This window comes from Leptinotarsa decemlineata, unplaced genomic scaffold (genome assembly GCF_025532065.1).
Source record: "Leptinotarsa decemlineata unplaced genomic scaffold, Ldec_3_MD MMD2_P_RNA_scaffold_2, whole genome shotgun sequence".
NCBI classification, from domain to species: domain Eukaryota; kingdom Metazoa; phylum Arthropoda; class Insecta; order Coleoptera; family Chrysomelidae; genus Leptinotarsa; species Leptinotarsa decemlineata.
Window position 1 is genome coordinate 2527406 of NW_027412529.1, and position 23872 is coordinate 2551277.

The 23872-nt window shown below is 36.2% G+C and overlaps 1 protein-coding gene across 11 annotated transcripts in view; it reads right to left on the reverse strand.

Annotated features, from left to right (window-relative positions):
• The window catches only part of Obsc (Obscurin), a 167813-nt gene that overhangs the window by 50625 nt on the left and 93316 nt on the right, over positions 1–23872 (reverse strand). For 8 of the 11 annotated variants that reach the window (XM_023161616.2, XM_023161615.2, XM_023161612.2 and 5 more), the window contains 8 exons: positions 15334–15467; positions 15211–15273; positions 12751–12960; positions 11019–11478; positions 10374–10549; positions 7861–8148; positions 3602–3787; positions 1040–1765 (listed from right to left, as the gene is read on the reverse strand). In XM_023161616.2, coding sequence (XP_023017384.2) covers positions 1040–1765; positions 3602–3787; positions 7861–8148; positions 10374–10549; positions 11019–11478; positions 12751–12960; positions 15211–15273; positions 15334–15467 — 2243 coding nt within the window. The remainder of the gene's footprint in view (positions 1–1039; positions 1766–3601; positions 3788–7860; positions 8149–10373; positions 10550–11018; positions 11479–12750; positions 12961–15210; positions 15274–15333; positions 15468–23872) is intronic. The other 3 variants (XM_023161613.2, XM_023161617.2, XM_023161619.2) reach the window with 3 other exon arrangements.

Genomic DNA, 23872 nt, shown 5'->3' on the forward strand with positions numbered 1-23872 from the left:
TATCTAAAGAATTTTTTGTGTAAATATTCTATGATGGGGCATTGGAAAAGTAATTCGAGTGTGGAATGTAACCAGATGGAATATTGAGCATATGGCAGACCCAATGATGTATACACGTGTTTCATATCTCAAACAGGCAACAATAATTTTTTAATCGAAGTTAAATTAGCCAATTGTGTATAAGCGGTTAGAGAATTCTCTAGTGAAAACTGAAATTTTGAAATACCTACTCATACTCTTATGAGTCAATGGTATTCTGAAGCAAACATATATATCTCCTTTACATATTCACCAATCTACTCCAGATTGGAAGTAGGTACTCAAGCCTCAGGATAAAGTTAGCCATTTGAGATTTTTTTGTTGCATATCATAAAACTAGCGAAGCGCTCCATAAAATTATATCAGTAGTTCAAGTTCATATATTCTGAAAGAATTAAGATTGCTTTCCTTGATGAGGTGCTAAGCTATATTATTTTGGTCCTTAAACTTGGTTAAAGAAAGGTTATTTTCTTGAAATCTACTTGAGATCGAGTGCTATTTACGATAGAGCGAAATCATTTGAAAATTTTTGATACATTTCTAGAGAGCTTGCTCCAGACTTGTGAAACAGATATCTTAGAAAATTCAATAAGATCATAATTTCTTCTCAGACTTGTGATCAACTCAGCTTCCAAATTATCTAAAACTGTCACACTATTGCTATTGATAATATCGCTACCATACAACTTACCGTAAGCGTTTTGTGGTTAGCCAGCATGGATTTTATTATAACTACTGCTTACCTTGTCGTAAGTGCAAGTTAAAAAAGCGATTCCAAAGTGCTGCATTCAACAATGGACTGAAATTGTTAATAACAACATAAAGTTTCGAGTGACTGTTCATTCAGTTTCATTGAAAGACTCCACTGCCAAAACAAATTGGTTCATTCTGAGTATATTTCAATGAAACTGAACATATGACTATCATTCTGAATGATTGTGTGTTAGAAGGTATTGTGTTATTCATGTTATTATAGTAGGCATGTACACATAGTTTCTACCTTCTTTTGCATCACTTGATTTTTCAGAAATGTCTTCGACCAAGCTTCTCTGTTTCTGAGCTCGTCTCAGGAGTTCTTCAGTTTTGGCATCAGCTTCTTCCTCAAAAACTTTCTGTCCCTTTTGGCTCTCTTGCCTCTGAAGAACTTCTTCTTTCGATTTTTTCGGAGAGCTATCAGATTCGTTAACCTCCACTGTATCGGCTTTTTCTACAGTTGCTTTAGTTGCTTTTTTGGGGAAAGGTTTCTCAGAATCCAGTTCTGTTTCAACAGGTGTTTGAGGTTCTTTGTGAACTGAATCATCCTCAACTATATCTATTTTTTCTTTTGTGGCTGATATACCTCTCTGTAGCTTTTTATTGAAATCGGTTTCAGTCTCTTCAACAGGTTGAGGAGTTGATTCCTTCACGCCTTCTTCAATGACAGCAACTTCTTTTATTGCTGACACAGCTGAGTCTGGTCTACTTTTCTCTATTTGCTTCTCCTCTATTGGAGTAGGTTGAGTTGCATTTCGGTCAACTTCAATCTCTTCGATCTGTACCGATAATCCTCTCTTCGATTTTTCTTTGGGCTTTTCTTCCGGGACGTCTTCAACGTGGTCGGTTTCTTCAATTATAGAAGAATTTGTCCTTTGATATTCACCAGGTGACTCAGGCTCTTCGATTATTGGTTCAGGAGACTTCAAAGACGACTCTTTTGGTTCCGCGTGGCTTTTTTCATATAGTAAACCTATTTGTGTGAAATGTTGGTTTATTGTGATGTTAACAATAATACAGGATATGTTGTGAATGAATAATTGTGACATGAGCAGCAGATTTCTCATAAATGCCGTATATGGATAAACTGAACAGACACAAAAGCACATTTAAAGCAATACTAGCAACATGTATTGGCACTTTTATTCAACACCATCAGGGAAAAAACATTCGCAATAATATACCATATGGAAAAGAAGGATTCCTTGGAATGTTTTTTCAACTATAGATTCGACTGAGAAAAATGTGTTGCATCTACAACTGAATTCAGAATTTTCAACGCGTTATCTAACGATACATGTCTCGTAAGATTAAAATTATCTTCCCCTTGAAGATGAGCACTTGGTGATCTAAACACGTGTCGAGGTGTTAAAATAACGATTTGGTGTTGGGAAAAAACTTCAGTAATATTCCTTAGGAAATGTTTTACTAGAGATACTATCTTTATACAAAACGAGCACTTCTTGATATGAAACACTTGTTTGAAATAAGATGTTGACCTTCAAAGAAACTAAAAGTCATCTGCGATGGATGTCTTCTTCAAATTCATATTGAAAGTGACTGTAAAATGACTATAACTTCTTGGAGAATGCCTAGAGGAACAATCCAAATCTAGCTCTTAATTTTTTTTGAAAAGATGTTGACCTTCAAATAACATTGAATATATTTTCCAATGAATGTTGCTATTAGATTCAAACCCCAAACTACTATGAAATTGACCTCAACTTTCTACTGAATTGCTTTACTGAAAACATAAATTGAAATAACAAACCTAATTTATAAAAGATTTTCAAAAAAACGCTAAAGATTGATGCATTAAAAAAACAATTTATTGGAATTGATTAATTGCTGGTTTATTTCTTTCCTTTCTGTGGAACATGTGAGCTCTAGATTTGCAACTATCAACTATTGTTGATAGAGTTTGAAATTGAATGACGAATGTTCCTCCTGACGAAAATCAAGTAGTTTTCATAAAAGAGCTCTAAAACAACGCATTTTAAACTATCATTTCAACCTTTTTCTTAAAAAATTATTTAAATACCTAAAAAAAGGAATGAAATGACAACATTTAAAGGGATTCGTTTCTATTTCACCATTTGGCAACATCGGTTATAGCTAATAAAGGACAATGAATCTGTTACCTGTATGAGACAAACAAAGATGACATATCTCAGAGGCGTGCTGTTCTGCTGTTCTGTTATGTTCCGAGTTCTGAGAAATTATGTGACATATGACCTAACCTATCTTCCTCTATATAAATAAATAACAAAACAACTGTTGTTTATGTGGCTTGTGGAGGTGGTATTGAACTATAATTTATATTTTGCCTTAATTGTTGATTTCTGAAGATGATTTTCTTTTTTTAAAGTAGAATATCTAGGTAAGTATAAATTATTTCAACTTGATATAGGCGCTGTTGCCAATATGTGAATTAGAAACAAATCTCTTTAAAAATTAAAACCTAACATTTGAAACATCAATTTTAATACTTTTCGAAGAGAATTTGAAAAACTCATCAATTAAACTCAACTTTATTTTGTTCAAACTTGCATTTGCTGTAATAACACAAATTGAGGAACATTTCCCCTTATTAAAAAAAATATATTCCATGAATTACAGATTTTTTCCACGTAAATGTTTCATTAACCTTTCCAATGAGTCAGCTACCATCCAACAAAAATTCCGCCATTTCTTCCAATAATGAAGGGAAAAACGAAAACAATATTTTTATAATCATTATTATTCACGAAATACTTCCTCAGTAGAGTACAACACATATTCTCAATCAAATGTATCTCTTTCATCCTACCTCCCGATTGTTTTGGTTCCTCGATTTTTTCCTCCACTTCAGCATGTTTCGGTTCTTCAGGCTCAACTTCAATTTTTTCTTCTCTCTCTGCTGATATGGCGTTTTCTGGCTCGTCCTCGACGACTTTGAATTTCACTTGTTTCGGCGCTTCCTCGGTTTCCTCGATAGCGTCAGTGTGAGTAACTTCTGGAATTTGTTAGCGGGTAACATACAAGAGGATTTTGTCATAAATCCTTTCTAGGATCACGAGGAATGAACATAAACAATTGAAAACGTAACAGGACTCTGTAGACATACAAGGAAATAAAACAGGAACGATACAATGTTTCAGAGGTTGATGCAAACACCCAAAACAAGGTACTTACATGAGTTTCCATAAATTTGGAAAACCATTACATCTGCTTGGATCTTTTTATAACGATAACGGGTAATACAAAATACCTGCATATGTATTAAAAATTATAGAGAAGTAGACATCTATATTTTCTAGATTTCAAGAATATTTTTTCACGATTTCTCAGCTGTATGAACATCATGGTTAATGCAACATTTCAAAATGTGAAAACATAGTTGCTCTACCCAAATAACGTTCCTTCCACATTTTCCTTTCTATCTGAGTTACTCAATAGTCTGATAAAAAAGAGAGGTACGAAGGAGTGAAAACGAAAATTATAACCATAATGAAAAAATCACCAATCGAATCAATGTTAGTAAAGTTGAATAATTGTCGGATATGCAAAATGGTCTTCTCAACCAATATACAGGGTGTTTCAAATTCGATCCTTACCATTTTGAACTCGGAAGCTATGAGAGATACGAAGATGGTTAAATTGGGGTAAAGTTGCGCATTTACCTGACTAACAATATGCAGTTGAGAAAGTTCTGAAATTCCGAGTATATCCGGAGATATCCGAAAAAAACTGAAATTTCGAAAAATGGTTTTAATTTTTTTCTGGCATTATTTTTCGAAGGATTCGAAAATAAACTGCACTTCCACATTGCCACTTTTTCCCTGCTACCTAATGGTGTTTTCAAATTTGCTATCCGACGTTTTGTCTTCCGGCCACCAACATCAACCACCTTCAAACAAACATCAACTTTATTTTTTCTTATTGTATTCTTTCTGTTTTGAATAGAACCAGATTAACTTTTTTCAATGATAATGTTATCATTCTTTTTTAAAAAAATAGAGATATTTAAAAAAATCTTATCATAATAGTAGTTGACTTTGATGTTTCTAAATTTGACTTTCGAATTGTTACATTCAATGACATTTCGTTATTGTCATTGTCATCGTTAAAGTCATTGAATTTCTGGCAAAAATAGTATATTATGCAACGATCATGTAATGATGTTTATTAAGACACGAGCATTAACCGGGATACGAAACGAGCCGAAGGCGAGTTTTGTATGGTATATGCGAGTGTATTAATAACCATTACATGAGAGTTGCATACGCTGTTTTTTCTAAACCCGATAAATAATGAAAAACTATAAATATTATATTTGTATTGAACACATTCACAGTAATTAACTCATATTTAGAAAAAAAACACAAACTTAATGGTATTATCATGGATATATGAAAACTATAAAGATTCTAATTATATTTATATTGGTTAGTGTAATTAATCTGATCTTTGAAAAATATTGGAGTCGATGGTATTCCTTCTATATCGCTGTTTTCAGACATTTTGATAATATAGGTAGGTAATATGAAAACTGGTTTTGACAAATAAAGCAATTAGTTACTTAGGTTAGAATCTAGAACAAACAAAGGAACAGGATTCTTGATTGAAAAATTATGGGTTTCTATTGATTGATGAACTGTATCGTTATGAAAAATCTGTATCATAATGGATATCATTATGAAACGGATTATGTTCATATAAGTGTATTGTTAGAGTACGGGTGTAGAAAAATGACTTTAACGAATGAAGAAAAAAGAGATATGATACAAATTTATTACAAATACGACGGAAACAGTGTTAGGACATCGGAAATGCATTTAAACTTGTAACTCGAAAGACGACAACCACATTGAACTGTGTTCAAGTTATTCGATCGAAATCTCACCGAGTTTGGTTCGTTTGAAAAGCCAATGGAAAAATACGGAGACAGAATATCAACAATGACAATTTCATAAATGAGGCGTGTATGAGGTAAATTAGACATTGTGTTCTTTTCAATGAAAATAGAACTTTGAACAAATAACAATAATCAACTAAAATGTAGAGACAAAAGTAAATCACAGCAAATGCTCAAAATGCTGGCCTTCTTCAAATATTATTCACTGCACGATTAATTTCCCTCGTCCTCAATCTTCCGAACTCCCTAACAATGCTGTGTTGAAAGTCCTCAATATTTTGATATTTTCTCTGACCATAAACTCTATTTTTCAGTGTACCCCATAAGAATGTATCCATAACACTCAAGTCTGGAGACTTTGCTGGCCACATCACCGGCACATTATTCCCTATCTTCCAGTCACGTAATTGGATACTTGTCTGGTAGTGTACGGTGGAGCACCATCATGTTGAAACCAGATGTTGTTATAGTTAGCCAAAGGGATCACCTGGATGCAATTTTTGAGATATGTGTGTTTTGTAATATTTTAAACCGCTTTTTTGAGATGTCTCCAAGCACTTCTATGACAAATATTCATTTCGAAGGAAATTTGACTTGTAGATTTCCCCGAGTTCATGTTTATCTGCAAATTAATGATTTTTATGGAAAAGAACACAATGTCTAACTTACCTCATACATACCTCATTGATCAAATTTTCTTTTGTTTCTGTCTCTGTATTTTCCCCTCGGCTTTACAAATGAACCAAACTCGGTGAGATTTTGATCCAATAGCTTGAACATAGTTCGATGTGGTTGTCGTCTTTCGGGATACAAGTTTAAATACATTTCCGATGTCCTAACACTGTTTCTATCGTATTTGTAATAAATTTGTATCATATCTCTTTTTTCTTCATTCGTCAAAGCCATTTTTCGCCAAATATTCAATGACTTGTACAATAACAAAATGTCATTGGGTATAACAAATTGAAAGTCAAATTTGAAAACATCAAAGTCAAAGCCTATTATGATAAGAATAAATTTTTTTGTATGTCTCCAATTTTTCGAAAAAGAATGATAATTTTTGATACATCATTGAAAAGGTAAAATATGGTTCTATTCAAAACAGAAAGAATCCAATGTAGCGCCCATAAGAAAAAATAAAGTTGATGATGGTCGGAAGACAAAACGTCGGATAGCAAATCTGAAAACACCGTTATGTAGCAGGGAAAAAGTGGCAATGTGGAAGGGCAATGTATTCTTGAATCCTTCGAAAAATAAAGCAAGAAAAAAATAAAAACCATTTTCAGTGTCCAGTCTTGTCCAGTCTTGTCCAGTCTTGCACTTGGCTATACTGTACTGATGACAGTCAATGAATCAGAAATATGTGACAATACATGGTTGTGGCTTGCATATTTTTGAAGTGCTTGGTCCACGAGCTTTCCCTGATTCTGATCCACTCACTAAACTATCACCTGTATCATTCAGGATTCGGATGTCACGCAGGTACTGAAGCTGTCTTTGTGGTGACTTTAGTGATCCCTTCAACCCGAGGTAATCTGACAGAAACCATAAACAAGGTTGGGCAAAACCATATTCATGTGTCCTGATTGGTAGCTGAACTTGAAACGTAGTTATGGATATTGAAGTTATACAATTCACAAAGCAACACACCGAATAAAGGAAAACAAGGAAGAAACAAACACAAAAGAAATTGAAGTCATTTCATCCTACGTCAGAGGGATTACAGATAATACATACATACAGATGTACATCAATGAGAAGCATAAAAAATTTCTAGAACAACCAGAAAGACAAGGTGAACCTAGAAAATCAAGGCATTCAGGAGATTGCAGCGGGGATAACGACAGCCAAACAAATAGGTGAATATCAGTTAGATCAGAAGAAACCAAACTCACACTTCACAACAAACAAACGGTCACAGCCATATACTTACACCACCTGAATACATGTCATAACAACGACTCCAAAAGCTGCGAATTGTTCGCAAGTATACAACACCATGAAAAATCATTATATCCAAAACCAAGGCCAATATCAGAAAAATATCGTTTTCAATAGAAACTTCCTTCATCAACTGTTATGTTTCCCAATAATTCGACCTGACGCAGAACTTTCGAGTAGTTCTGTCTCACATTTCTCAAAAATTCAAAGAAGTTCCAAACGGTACTTACTGTGAACTGTGACGAAACTCTTGCTGCTGACAGTTCCAAGCGTGTTCGTCACGATAACTTCGTACTCTCCTTGTTCTTCGTACTTGATTAGATTCACGTCCAAGTTGTATGTTTCGTGTCTCTGCGTGTCTCTGCTTATTTTGATCCTGGCGTCTGCCGAAACTTCTCGTCCGTTCCTCAGCCACTTCACAGTGGGTGTTGGACAGCCTTCGACTTCCACTTCCAAGTGTAAGGTTGCTCCTTCCTCGACTGTGGTGTCTTTCAACTGCTTGATAATGCGGGGAGCACCTGCAATACGGTGAAAAAATTTGCTCTTGTATTTTTCTTGGAACTTTTTAAAAAGGTATATAAAGGGTTTTTCAATTGACGTGGGTAGATTTTGGCGCCCCGTAACGGCCATTTTGTTTTTGTGACATCTGTCAAATCTTTTGTTTGTTATTCAGTTTTTTATGCTAAATCATCATGGCAAGTTACACGATTGAACAGCACGTTCAAATGATAAAACTTTATTATCAAAATGAGTGTTCGTTAACGCAAACGTTGCGCGCATTGCCCCATTTTACGGTAGACGTGGTGGCCCTTCACAGTCGACTCTTCAACGTTTGGTGGCCAAATTTGATACTACTGGTTCAATAAACAATCAGCCAATACCCGTTCAAGGAACGCAAGATCGGCCGAGAACATCGCTGCGGTCCGTGAAAGTGTACAGCAGAACCCGAGGCAGTCTATTCCTCGCCGTGCACAAGAACTCGTCCTTTCGCAGACTTCAACTTGGCGAATTTTGCGTCGGGACTTGGGCCTACACCCGTACAAGATCCAACTGACCATAGACCATAGATAACGCCGTTTGTTCGCTGACTGGGCTTCGAATCGTTTGGAAGAGTACCCCAATTTTGACCGAAAAATCATCTTTAGTGCGCGAGGTTCACCAGGTGATAATGCATCCTCAAGAAGTTACTGTTTGGTGTGGATTTTGAGCCGGCGGCGTAATTGGTCCGTACTTTTTTGAAAACGACGTTAGTGAGGCGGTCACCGTCAACAGCGAGCGCTACAGAACGATGATAACTAATTTTTTATGGCCCAAATTGAACCATATGGACCTAGACGACATGTGGTTCCAGCAGTACGGCGCTACGTGTCTCACAGCAAACGCCACGATTGACATTTTGCATGAACGATTCGAGGGTAAGGTTATCTCTCGCAGGGGTGATGTGAATTGGCTACCAAGGTCATGCGATTTGACCCCGCTAGACTTTTTCCTGTGGGGTTTCTTGAAGTCGCAGGTCTATGCAAATAAACCACAATCGACCGATGCCCTAAAGGTGAACATAACACAGTCCATCGCTCAAATTCAGCCGGATCTATGCGGAAGAGTCATGGAAAATTGAACCACTCGGATCCGTGCCACTGTAAGAAGCCGAGGCGGGCATTTGAATGATGTCATATTCCACACTTACAGGCGCATACATGCGCCCTTATAAAAAATAATTTTGATAATACCTCACACACAGCTTGTTTTATTCCATTTCAACATCTTACAGAAAACAGTTTTTTCGAATATCAAAAAATCACATATTTCTATTAGATTAGCTGAAAAGTTCGTAGGACAACACGCAGATGGTGCTACTTGTATTAACCAAAACCTTCAAAAAACACTTGTTCAAATTTTACAGCTGTCGGATTATTAGTTTCTGGGATAGAACATTAAGTGAGACAACTTTTGTTAATTTGAAGAGAATGGATAAAAAGAAAATCCAAGAGCGGTGCATGTGCGAGTTCCAGGAGTACTGAGTTGAACCTCAAAACGATGAGCAGCCACAGTCCGTCGCTTATTTCTGATATGTACCGCTCTTGGTGGTATCTATTGTGCTAAGTCTCTTGAAAAGTATCTATGAAAGTATCTATAAAAGAGGAACACATCTCAAACCTTCCTTCGATGTTCCAGATACGCCCAATTTCATTTAGATAAATACAGGGCTATTCAAATTCGCTTCTGTACATGGGGATCTCGTAAACAGCAAGTATCGGCCGATTCCATCATACATTTATGTATTAATAATTGACTTCTCGTTTCAATGAACATTTATTCCAGAAAATCTAACGTTGGTAAGCGGAGTTGCGAAATTCCGAGCCACAAACATTAATAATTCTGCAACTGGTTATCGAAATTCAAAATAGTGGACGTCATTATACAGAGAATTGAAACAGGTACCTTAGAAAAATACAAAAAATGATGTTTGTACAAAAACCTGTTCGATTCTTTGTACTTTGAGCGGTTTTTGATGAAACCAGATCAAGAACTCTATATTTGGATCGAAATCAACTGAACAGATAATAAAATTCGATTCATATCAATGTCTCGAAATGATCATTCAAGAATTAAAAAAAAAATTAGCTGGAAACGGTAAAATAAAGGAACGACCAGTTCGTTCGTACTTCTGGTTGGTTCTGGAGAAGAAGTATTGTTCTTACAATGATAGTAGCAAACAGATTTTCTCTTGCAGGTGACTTACAATTGACTGTTAGCTTGGCGCTTGTTTCTGCAGTTCCGCATTCATTGCTGAGTTTGCAGGTGTACTGGCCTGACAGTTCGCTGGACACTTCTTTGATGATCAGACTGACCCCATCATCCGATTCCAACCTGGTGAATTCAGTTCTTGTTTCTTTGATTTCCACTTCATCCAGATACCTACGAAACAAAATCGATCGAATGAGTAACTTTGTTTTGCAATTAATTTATTAGAGTTTTTTTCGGGGGCTCATGCAGAACAAGATTTCCCAAAAAAAGTTATTTTCCAACGCCTAGGCATTAAAAGTATGTTTGAAATATGTTTTCCGTTAACCAGCTGTTACACCCCTACAAATGACAACCCTCAGAAGTCTAAACTTGTGCGAGCTGAGGACTAACGAGGTCTTACCTTTCAAGGTGTGATTCCTAACACGGGTTGGATGATAGCAAGTGAAAATTCATCATTCAGCCTGTGGCTTGATCTACCGACCAACACAGCGGTCGATTGAGTGAGTGAACAAAGCACCCACGTCAAACCGACCGGCTACCAACCGACCAAATAATTTTAATGCCTAGGCATGATATGATCGATAAATGTAACTGAAATTAGCATTCAATATCAATCACAGGTGAACATATTCATACATACCACTTAACAGTTGGCTTGGGGAAAGCCTCAAGTTTCACATCCAGAGTGACATTCTTATCACGCTCTGTGACGGTCATGTCGTGCAGTCCCGTTATAATTTTTGGCCCTTTCTTCACGTCGATTTTGACTTCATCATCAACGCTGCCGTGGATATTTAGAGCCTTGAACTTATATCGTGCTGCATCGGTAGTCACGGCACCTGTGATTTTCAGTATATACGTGTCCTTGTCCTCTTTTATGACGAAGTGTTCGCTGGATTTGATCTCTTCTTCATCTTTGAACCACTTGACTTCCGCTTTCGGTTCGGATTCCAGTTTGACTTTCAGCTCCACATTTTCGCCCTGGGAAACTTGTCTGTCCGCTCCTAGTTTCTGGACAACTTTTGGTTTCGTGAATACGTCTAGGTTCCAGAACTGCGAGACTTGTGCCAGTTCGTTGGTAGCGACCACAGAATAGGAACCTGCAAAGTAAGAAGCTCTTGTATGATTCCTCAAAAGTAAAAATCGGATTCCTTTCAGAGTATCGTTCCTCGAACAAGGCTGGAGCGAACGACAAACCACATATTTGCCATCGGCCCATCTGCTCGTGAACGAGGTACTAACCAACCGCTTATTCGAATCACCCAATTTCTCTTATATTTGAATACGAGGAATTGGGTGATTCATCGACTTCATGTTGATGATGGACACTGCTTTGCACTGACGAGAAGCTAATAAACCTAAACTGGTTTGCAAGTGTGCTCGTTCTAATAAATGAAAATCGATTTCGACTGTTGAATCGTCAACAGCATATGCAGGAGTTGCTTCTGTGAAGAATATGATCCAACACCCTTTTTGGTATCACCCAGGGGACTAGCTAATTTCTGATATGTATCTCCATTCACAGTTGGTGTCTGAGGGAGCAGATGTCTGTCAACCCCAGCAAAAATGTGATAATCCCCTTCACCAGAAGGAGAAAATTGGATGATCTAACGCCACTTTCCCTCAGTGGTGAGGTCATTCCATTTGGAACGGAGGTGAAATATCTTGGCATTGTCCTTGATGAAAAACTCATCTGGAACGCTTATTTGGAAAAAGTTTCACATAAAGCCAGACTGTCCCTATAGACATGTCAAAGGATTTGTGGTGGAACTTGGAGCTTAGGTCCCAAACAAATCCATTGGATTTATGAGATGATTGTTAGACCAATGATCACTTATGGTGCAATTACCTGGTGGCCAAAGGCTTTACAGAAAACGGCACAGGCGAAGTTATCTGGCTTACAGAGACAGGCTTCTCTGGCTATCAGTGGCGCCATCAGTACCACACCGTCAGCGGCAATGGAGATCCTTCTAGACTTCACATTTTTCTGCAGAGAGAGGCTAGATGGACTGCATTTAGACTTGTCCACATTGCCAATTGCACAAATTAATTTAATGCAGAATGCAACAGACTGTTGGTTGACACTGGAAGTCGCAGCATTCTAGAAATTACCTCTGACTTTATGCCTTCAACTGTCAACTACGAACTGACTTATAAAGTACCGAGTAGAGAGGACTGGATCCTCCGGGAGAAGGAAATATTAAGAGTAGATAGTGGTTGGTTTACAGATGGATCAAAAACAACTTCCGGTTCTGGTGCAGATGTTTTCAGTCGCAGAACCAGGACAGAGATATCAACCGTATAAAAGTGTTTGATAGATGAATCTAAAACTAGATAAACAGAAGAAAAATCAATATTTCAATCAATCTCACCTGAGTCTTTGAGGTTAGTTTTCTCGATAACGAGACTGTGTTTTTCCCCTGACTCGACTACTTTAATGTGCTGGCTCTGCTTGATAACTTTGCCGTTCTTGTAGAATTGGATGGTGGGCTTCGGAATACCTTCTACTTCGACATCCATCTTCAGGAGTATATCGGCGTGTACCGAAATATCCTCCATTTTTGTAGTTATTTTCGGTGGTGCTGCAAAATATCGTATTTTATCAAGATGTCTATAGAATTTCATCCGATACATCGATGCGACATATAATATTAAGCAGTCGAAGAGTAACCAATAAAAGCTGATAATGAATTGAATAGAATCATGCATTACCTGAAAAATTGTATTCGGGTGCATAAAAACCGGCCATCTCAAATTAACAAATTTTCATCATAAATTTTTTTTTATTTCTAGCCTGATTTTGATAATTCTTTCGAAAAATGAAAGGAAATGTATTCGTTTGACTCGCATTGAATACATAATTGGGTATCCGAGATTAAGTTTATCATTGGTTTTAAAATTTTATTTATTGAATAGAAAACAATATGTCTCTATGAACATCATGATTATTCAAAAAGAAAGTGTGGCATCGCAACGTTCAATCTTCAGGCCTGTTTTGTTCCTTATATACTTCAAATCGTTTGCTACAGGGAATTCATTGTGTGTATTACAAATGCTTGTTGATGACAGCACTTCAATTTGCAATGGAAATGTACAAGAAATGAATATTATTGATTTGAAAGACGTTGATCAAATATATTATGATTTCAATGTAATAAAAAGTCGATAGATTCTCAGGAATTTTCGTTCGGAAATCGGAAATCGATTTGTGCTGAAGTTTTTTTCCACATAATTTAAAAGAATTCGGAACTCATCCTTTACTTCCTCCACAATGCACAATGATTAGCCGTGATCTTTTGTTTGTAGGCATGTTAGGCGTATACATTCTTGAACCATCAGTCCACCCTTTCGTAACTGTGTCGTGAGTGTCATACCAAGTTTCACAGAAATAGAAAATTTGCCGTTGTTCCTGTCTATATTCAGTTATTTGTTCTAAGTATTTGTTAGGCAACTCCACTATTCTTCTGCTTTCCATAACTGCTTGACGTTTGTTTATTATTTTAAATTTAAATCCTGATTCTTTTATTCAATTCTGAAGAGTTTTGTCACAGGAACTCACGTTATGGCCGGAAGTATTCAACTTTTTCCTTATGATTTCAGTTGTAGGAATCTCATTGCTTTTGTAACAGTAGTATATTGTTTTTGAATGATTTTATCAGATGAAAGGCTAAAGGTTTTGGTAATCACCTAATTACCTAGTCACATCGCGTCTTGCGTTCATAAGGTTTGTTTTTGACTGTTTTACGTACAGTTGAGAAAGGAATTTCGGTCAAATCTGATGTTACTTGTGATAGTTTGTTTCCTTCGAAACCAAACTTGAGATATAGATTCTTATATACATTGAAACATACTCTCTGTGTTTCAGTATTGAACTGCATCCAAATCTCATTCAATGGTATCTCTTTTTCGCATTGTTCACCATCGCTATTGGAATCACTACACTGGAAAAAGTCTGCGTTGTTATCACACTCGTTGTTATTATTAGTACTTGTCTAAGGACGCCACATTTTAAACATATAACAAAAATTTTAAGTAATTATAACTGCAGCAATATCTAATTTCAACACTCAAATCAGTTTCTGAACTGAACACGACGGCGATAACCATCCCCGCATTCCCCGATTTCTATTCGTCATCGTAACATGACTTCAAATTTAATTTTATAGCCGATCATAAAACTCGGTTAGTAAAAATTATCCAATATGAACCGCCAGTTCTACAGTACACGTAGACTATTTCGCGGTCGGTTCATTTCTATGTATTGGTTTTTTTAGCCTTTGAGCGTGCCGCCAACTTTAAATATTCACAATATCGTTTACTTCGTCTATACCTTCATCTGACTCAAAATTAATAGTGACCAACAAATTCATACGATTAGATAATCTGGCAATCTGAAAGTAACAGAAATTTAAATGGATATTGGGCAAAATACGATTTATTATAAAAGTTTCAAGTTTGGCAAAGAGGCGACCAAATTTTATCAAACAAAAATTTTGGAATAGTTCTTGAAAAAATGAATCGTCATAATTTTTTATTACATCGAGAAAAAATTAGCAATATTAACCACACAACATACCTTAATTGAGAATACCACAGTTCTTTCATTGATCACTCTTCGATAAATGTTTTCCGTTCAGATTTTATGTGTTATGGTCGTAAAGTTATTTTGAAATAGTTGACCAGAAGGTTCATGCGTATAAGTGTTCGCTGCCGATTTTTTGCTGGACGTCGATAATTTGTTACCTCGAGAAAAGTAAGTCATTATGGCAAAGAAAACATGAAAAGCTGATAGACACTTCATGGACCGACATCAATTAAATCTATTTTTATACCTAGGATGATAGTGTGGGAACACTCTTGCGAGTCTTGTGTTTTTGCATCGATTCGTGTTTTAACTGTGGAAAGTCAAAATAGGTTTATATGAGTTGAATCGTTTTTGGGACGATATGATGTACCTTTGACTGTCAGATTCATTTCGGCTGTGTCGGATCCTAGCTCGTTCTCTGCTGTGAAGGTGTATTTTCCAGCATCCGAAGATTCCACGTCTTTGATAACAAGAGAGACACTTTCTTCATCTTCATACAGGATTCTGGAAAAACAATAGCATTTTTGACTAATTCTCTAAAATAATCTCCAGAAAATCAATGACTTTGTTCCAAAATACCTATTTCAAATTAATGTTTTGTGATTTGATATTATTGAATATTAAGTGCTTGTTACGATACTGTATAATTTTGAGTAAGTTTCGGTGTTAACAAAAAATAAAAATAACTTTGCACCAAAAACTTTGAAAATTATTTTACTCTTCAAAAAAATTGACCGTGGTTAACACCATAGTTGTGTAATTTGTAATTTTGCAGTATTTCAAAATGAACTGACGTATACAGAATGCTGTCTTTTTATCGTTTTAGCAAATTTTTTCTTTGTAGTCGCATTTAAAAAATGGGTAAAAAAATGAAACTCTACTTAGATGGCCATGACTTCAATTCTAGATGTATTTTTTAATGCTGAACAACTATTCTAGATAACATTTCCCGAGATTTTTCAAAATAAGAGTACTTTACTCTTTACTTTACGTGTGTTTTACTGTATTTTGTTGAGGCATATTACACCAGTCATTTAAGCTTAAATTAGGTAAGAATCTTGGAATTGGAGATACCCAGCTGTGAGTCTTTAAATACTTGTATATTGACACCCTAAAAGTTGTCTCAAAACAAAAATCGGTTTTTTGCGCTTTTTTTGTAAATATCTCATTTCCTATGGGTTTTTGCTATTTGTTTTCATTATCAATATTGTAGAATACAAAATTTTCTACAAATTCTGTTTAAAAAAAAATTTTCATACGGTGAACCGTTTTCGAGATAGAGGACGGAGAGCGCGTGGTCACAGGATCACTTTAGGTTAACCGGTGCCTTCGGTCGAAAACGCGTGGATCCATTGTTACTCTTGCAAAGAATTACTGTCAGCAAACAATTTGAAAGTAATTTTGAAGAATATCTTCAATATGAATTGAGTCCGTATCCAACAGCTCTATTTGATAATGATGGCATGAGAAAAACAACAAAATCGTCTTTGTATGACAACATGAGCCCAGTTGATTTTGTTCCCAATGAAAATAATGTGACGTTCATTATTGATGGCGGATTTCTTCTTCATCATGTTGTAAGGAGCATAGAAGATACTTTTTCTATTATTTTTGATAAATACCTACATGAATTATTTACAAAGGCATTACAGTTCCAAAATAATTGTTGTATTTGACGGATATTCAGACTACAGTAAGAACGTAAAAGCTATGGAGCAGCAGAGAAGAACTGCTGCACTTTCAAAAACGTATGAAGTCTGTTTCGATGAAACAATGGTTGTACCAGTTACTCAAGAAAAATTCTTATCAAATCGAAATAACAAAGATATGCTCATTAAAATAATAATTTTTTATTATTTCCTTGTTAAAAAGTACATTGTTATACGTACAGTGACAAGGAAAACGTTTGAGGGTAGGACACGTTACAGAGTATAATGTTTGTAGTAATAATAATAATTAATATGTGAATTGAAAAATTACAAGCTGCAAATATTACTACTAAACAAGCCAGAGATGATGCGGATGTTCTTATTGTTGAAACTGCAATTGAAGAATCAAAGTCTGAAAAAACTGCAGTTATAATAGGACAAGATATTGATTTACTTGTCATTTTAATTGGGCGTACACTGTCAAATGAACAAGAAATTTTCTTAAAAAAAGTTGGGAAAGGAAATGTAAAAACGGAGATATACTCGACTAAAAGTTTTGATAATTATCCTCATCCCAAAACACATATTTTATTTCTGCACGCATTAAGTGGATGTGACACAATTTCTGCGCTTTTTAAAAAGGGAAAAAAATAATTTTTAAAAGTTTTTGAGAAACTGACAAATTTGGATGAACTAGCTGCAGCATTTGAGGAAGAAAATTGTTTGGCCCAGAGATTATTAGAGAGTGGAACTCAAACCTTATTGGCAGTCTATAATGCTCCGAAATCTGTGAAAAATCTCGATCATCTCCGTTATATGCATTACGTCAAGTCTACAAAACTTTAGTCCATTTTTTACTTTTAATGAAAATAAATGTATTGAATGATATTTTTCAATAAAAAGAATAATTCATAATTTATTTGTTTTTTTCATCATGTAAGAAGTTATTAATTAGTTTGAAATTCAAATATAATTGCTATATTTTCATTAACAATTCTGTAATTACATGAGTAGGTAAGTGTTGTTAAATAAATTAATACTGAATAAAAAGTGGATAGGTTAGGAAAAAAATTATAAAATATAATATTATAGTTTATAAAAATTAATAAATATTTATAATCATTGATTTATTGATAGTTCATCAACTATATATGGCGCGTTTTCGACCGGAGGCACCGTTGACCTGAAGTGATCCTGTGACCGCGTGCTCTCCGCCCTCAATCTCGAAAACGGTTCATCGTATAAAAAAAGTTTTTGAACAAAATTTGTAGAGAATTTTATATTACACAATATTGATAATGAATACAAATAGCAAAAAACCCATAGGAAATGAGATATTTACAAAAAAAGCGCAAAATACCGATTTTTGTGACCTTTGGCCTTGAAATTTAATAGTTGCGTACACCCTACCATATGTAGGTTTTGAGACAACTTTCAGGGTGTCAATATACAAGTATTTACAGACTTACAGCTGGGTATCCCGAATTCCGAGGTGAACTTACTATAATGACTGGACTATGTTTAGTTCCAGGGAATGCACAAACTTTTATCAGGAATAACTTTTTGTTGAAAAATCCTTAATAAATAAGTTTTCCATATGTTGCAGACTTTGGGGATGACATTGTATATACATACATTTTTTAGCATAAACGTACTTACAAAAAGTTTTGAGGTAGGTACAAGTGCTATTTGTTTTGTTTACAGTGAGTTAGAGAGCCCGCACACGAGCCACATTTAGCGGTCGGATCGACCACACAATTGCAGTCGCATTCCAGCAAATTCAAGCCGACCATAAGAAATACTGTACTACACGTATACGGGAGTTCACAAAAGTCAAAACGGGCTTCTGCAGTCAACTTGCTGCTGATCTCCGCCAAGATGTCATCGCGGCATCCGCCGTACACTAACCACAAACTTGCAGTCGTTCACAACCGCGTACACCGTCGTGCACTTTTTCTCCTATTGGTCTCCCAGCGTTCAATTTTTAATTTAGAAATTCTAATTAATTCATCAAAAAAACTAATGGACATTCTGAAGTAATTAAAAAAATGTTTTTCGTCTTGCCGGAGTTGTCCGGTTGTTGCTTGTATTTTATTTCATTGTAATTTCAGTTTTTTGCTTGATAAAATTGGTTTCTTCAGCTAATCTTTTTAATTTCTATACAGCTTCTTTCATGGATTTCAAATCTGTTTAAAAAAATCTGTTTAAAATCTGTTTTTTCCGTTAACCAGCTGTCGCACCCTTACGAACGACAACCCTCAGAAGTAGAAACTTGTGCGAGCTAAGGATTAACGAGGTCTTACCTTTTAACGTGTGATTCCTAACACTAACATGATATCATATTAGACAATGGAAGTCCGTACTGATGAAACGCACCACGAAACATTGTCAACCACCTTCAAACAAAATATAAAAATTTCCTTCCTGTTGTCGCGCAACCATAAGTGGATGTATCCAAAACGATCGTACGTTCCTACGTCTTCTCCTTCTCCTCAAAATAAGAAGTAGTAGTGCTTCTTCTTCGGAATCCATATTGAAACTGGCACTAAACTCTGATACCACAAAATATATATGTCAGTTGGCTCAACTGCAAGTGCGGTTTATATGACCGCAAATCGACCACAAAAATATGGTTGGGTCAACCACGAAGTGCAGTCAACGTGGCCACAATGTTGTGGTTGCCTCAACTGCAAATATTTGGTCCGTGTACGGCCGGACTTGGGAAAATCAATTTGATTACAAAATTGAAATTTCAACAGAAAGCTTTCGTTAGATTCTTTTTCACAACTTTCGACGTGGATTATCTCAACAAGAATGTGTCGATGAACTCTGTTTTTTGTATGGCTATATAGCACCATAAAAAACCACAGTATATTGCTGGTATCCATTGTATTTATGTGATGATTGTCAGACCAATGACTACTTCTCTCTCTCTCTCTCTCTCTATTTTAGATGGTCGTTGCTTCTTATCTTCAGGCGCATGTGACCAATGCTCCTCCTGTTGGTTAACAGGAGCTTCGTCGGGGGACGCAGCGGTCTTGCACAAAGCAATGCTGCCACCCATTTTTTTCTAACTTTATATATATACAACACTAGTTTTTTTTTAACATAAAAACAATTTCATTTTTTGAAGTCGCCTCCTACTTGTGAGACCTTTTGGTAATTTTTCACATATATAGCCCCATTTACGTGGTTATCCGAACCACTCCGGCCTGGATACCGGCGTGAATAAAGGGGGCCACTTATTCATCCCTTTTTCAGACACTCCACATTTCAATTTTAATACAACATAACACAAAACGGAGTCCCACGATAGCACATGGCATCCGCGTACCTTCTTTGTGGACGGACGTTATCAGCACGTCCGTTCACTAGCACGGCCACCACGGAACTCCCAATGACTACTTATGATACAATTGCCTGGTGGCCGTAGACTTCACAGAAAACGGCCCAGGCAAAGATCTCTGGCTCACAGAGATAGGCTTGTCTGGCCATCAGTGGTGCCATCAGTACACACCGTCAGCGGCCACGGAGATCCTTCTAGATCTACCTGGATTGCATATAGACTTGTGCACATTGCCAATTGCACAAATCAATTCAATGCAGAGTGCAACAGACTGTTGGTTGACATTGGAAGTCACAGCATTCTAGAAATGACCTCTGACTTTATGCATCTAACTGTCAACTACGAACTGCCTTATAAAGTACTGTTCCCGATTAGAGAGGACTGGATCCTCCGGGAGAAGGAAATATTAAGAGCAGATAGTTGTTGGTTCACAGATGGATTAGAAAGACCCTCTGGTTCGGGTGCAGGTGTTTTCCGTCGCACACCCAGGACAGAGATATCAAGGTACCTAGGAACCTATGTGACTGTATTTCAAGCGGAAATTCAACGGAGAGATAGGAGGAATCCAACCTCATACACAAGTCAATGAAGATATTCTAGGACAGCCAAGCGGCGTTGGAAGCTCTTGGCTTCTACCGAGCAACGTCTAAATTGGTAGCAAATTGTCAAAAACGACTCTCCCCAATAGGAACACTTAACAGATTGTTTCTGGTCTGGATTCCTGGCCATACTTGCTTGTAAGGCAATGAAGTTGTTGACTCCCTTGCGAAGGAGAGTGATGCAAGCAGCTTCATCGGACCAGAATCTGTCATCGGCGTCGCCTTAGGCTTTGCCAAACAAACATTGAACACCTGGATGGCAAGAAGATTCATGGACTTCTGGCAGAATCTTCTAGGATTGGCTCACTCCAAAGCGTTTATTTACCCTTCGAAGCTTGACACCAAACAGTTGTTGGACTACAGTAGGAATGAACTACGATAGATAGATAGATAGATAGATAGATAGAGAGATAGATAGATAGATAGATAGATAGATAGATAGATATATTTATTTGACAACTTCACACTTGAATGTTTGTTGCAAGTCAGTTAAAATGTACATAGATAAAGAAAAAAACTAGTCACAAGTTAAAAATATTGGATAATAAATTGTGAATAAAATGAAAGATAATTTTGAACATTACAAAAATCAGTCTAAAATTTTTAAAAGTGTCAAAAAACAAATATTATGTATAAACATGAGCTTCACATATCAGATGAAATAAAATCAAATCTAGATCGGCATAATTGAGGTACTTAAATAATCTTGAGTACTATAAAAATAGTTTTCCAGGAGAATTGTTCTGACTCTGTTTTTGAAGGAACTTTGTTTGAGCACTTTGAACGAATTAGGAAGATGATTGTAGAGATTGATATTTAATGAATTTTTAATAGACCTTGTGAGTTTGTATCAAGGCTGTATGAACAGATCTGGATTTCTTGTAGCATGATGATGAATATCCTGATGCTGCAAATAGATTGATTTATTTTTATGGATTCCAAGTAATTGACTATATATGAATAGCGATGGTAGTGGTACTATACCCATTTTTTGAAAAGCAGCCTACAGTGATCTCTATAATTGGCATTTATCAATATTCCGACTGCTTTTTTCTGAAGTCTGAAGATTTTAATGGAGTGAGAGGAATTAACCCACGAAACTATGCCATAATTCATATGCGAGTGGAACAAAGCAAAATATGAACTTCTAAGGGCATCAAGAGACAATACACTATTGAGCTGTCGAAAAGCAAATATACTCTTACACAGCTTCTTACTCAGTTCATCAATGTGTGCATACCATTATAAATTCCGGTCAAGAGTGAGTCCTAGTAGTTTCGCAGTATCATCGCCAGTTTCAGTGGTTTCAGTATTTGAGGCCATAAACAAGACCTTCTGGGTCTTGCTTTCATTTAATTTCAACTGATTTGTTGTGAACCACAGAGACGCCTGTCTCAGAGTATCATCAGTGATTGATGGTAATTCGATTATGTTTTTCTGAGACGTTATTAGAGTTGTGTCATCTGCGAAAACAACACATTCATCTGGTGACATAAAATGACCAGAGTCTTTGAAATATATCAAGAATAGCAATGGTCCCAGAACGGATCCCTGCGGTGCACCATTCTTAATAGTTTTATTGTCAGACATGTTTCCATTCACACACACAGATTGGGTTCTGTTACATAAGTTTGACTGAAATAAACTGAGTGGTAGCCCCCTCACTCCATAAAACTCCAACTTTTTGAACAGAACATCTTGCGAAACACAGTCGAATGCTTTAGAGATATCACACATGGTTAATATAACGTGTTCACCTCTCTCAAGACCCTCGATAACCAGACTCACAGTTTTTCAAATTGCATCTGTTGTTGATCTACCCGCTCTGAATCCGTATTGATCTTCACTAAATAATTTGTTATTGATAAAAAAGTTCACGAGCCTGTTCTTCAAAATACTTTTAAAGACTTTTCTTAAAACGGGAATGATTGATATTGGTCTATAGTTATCAACCAGAGACCTGTCTCCTGTTTTAAAAAGAGGCAACACCTTTGTACATTTAAACATGTCTGGAAAACACCCTTTTTGTATACACGAGTTGAATAAAAATATCAGAGGATCTATAATTGCTTCAATTATACCCTTGATCATTGCACTGTTCATACCGTAAATATCTAAGCAAGAAGAATTTTTCAAGGATATCAATTATTTCTGATGGGGTTACAGGTTCAAGAAAGAATGAAGAACATGATGATTTAGCACCATTGAGTGAATCATTCGAAGTGAATTGGACTTCGGGTAGTTCTGAAATAACATTTTCTGCTATATTAATGAAGAATTCATTAAAAATATCTTACAGGCCTTCTTACAGGTCATTGTCATTTGAATATCATTTGCAGAAACTTGGACTGTCGAAAGACAGTGTGTGTCGCCTCTTATTGGAAAACGATGAAACAGCAGAGCACATACTTTGTGCCTGCCCCGCAGGGGACCGAAAAAAACACTACGTAAAAAAATGGTACCGTTGAATCACACGTTAAAAGGTAAGGCCTCGTTAGTCCTCAGCTCGCACAAGTTTCTCAACTTCTGAGAGTTGTCGTTCGTATGGGGACGACAGCTGATTAACGGACAAACAGATTTTTTCAATACCCCAAAATGTATCAATCGTTGAAAGAAAGACTCGCGTCAAGTGATACGGAAATTATTGAACAGTTCGACCGTGGTACTTCAGAAGACGTGTATGAAATCGCGACAGGTGACGAATCATGGATATATGCGTGGAAGCAAATGGTCACCTATTTCTTCGGAGAAATTCGTAAAACTAACCGCCGAAGACGAATATTTCTCCATCATGACAATGTGAGCTCTCATCTCGTCAATCAGGTGAACTGAATTGATGACTTATCCAACGTACAGTCCTGATTTGACACCCAATGAATTCTTCTAGTTACTGAATATCAAAGGTAAACTGCGTGGTAAACAATTTACGGTTGCCGAAAAAGCGGTTGAAGCGTTCATAAACCATGGTTTGGAGGAATTCAATTCAATTAAATTCAATTTTATTTGGAATATGTTAATATACAATTTATTAATATTATGGTTGGGACCACTTGGAGTTTGAGGAAAGCAGCCTAAGCGCAGGTGGCTTGTAATGTGCTTCCGTCTGTCTCCCCGTGGAAGTACTTTAAAAATATATCAGGCACAAAAGTAATAGAAGATTAAATAAATGTTGCAGTTGTATTAGTGAATAGACAGAGGAAGCTGGTATATTTTATGAGAATAAGTACCTATAATTATCTATACATCTAGGTTTATATAATATTGGAAATAGGTACACATATACTGAAAGACACATTGGAAGATTAGGAAATGTAC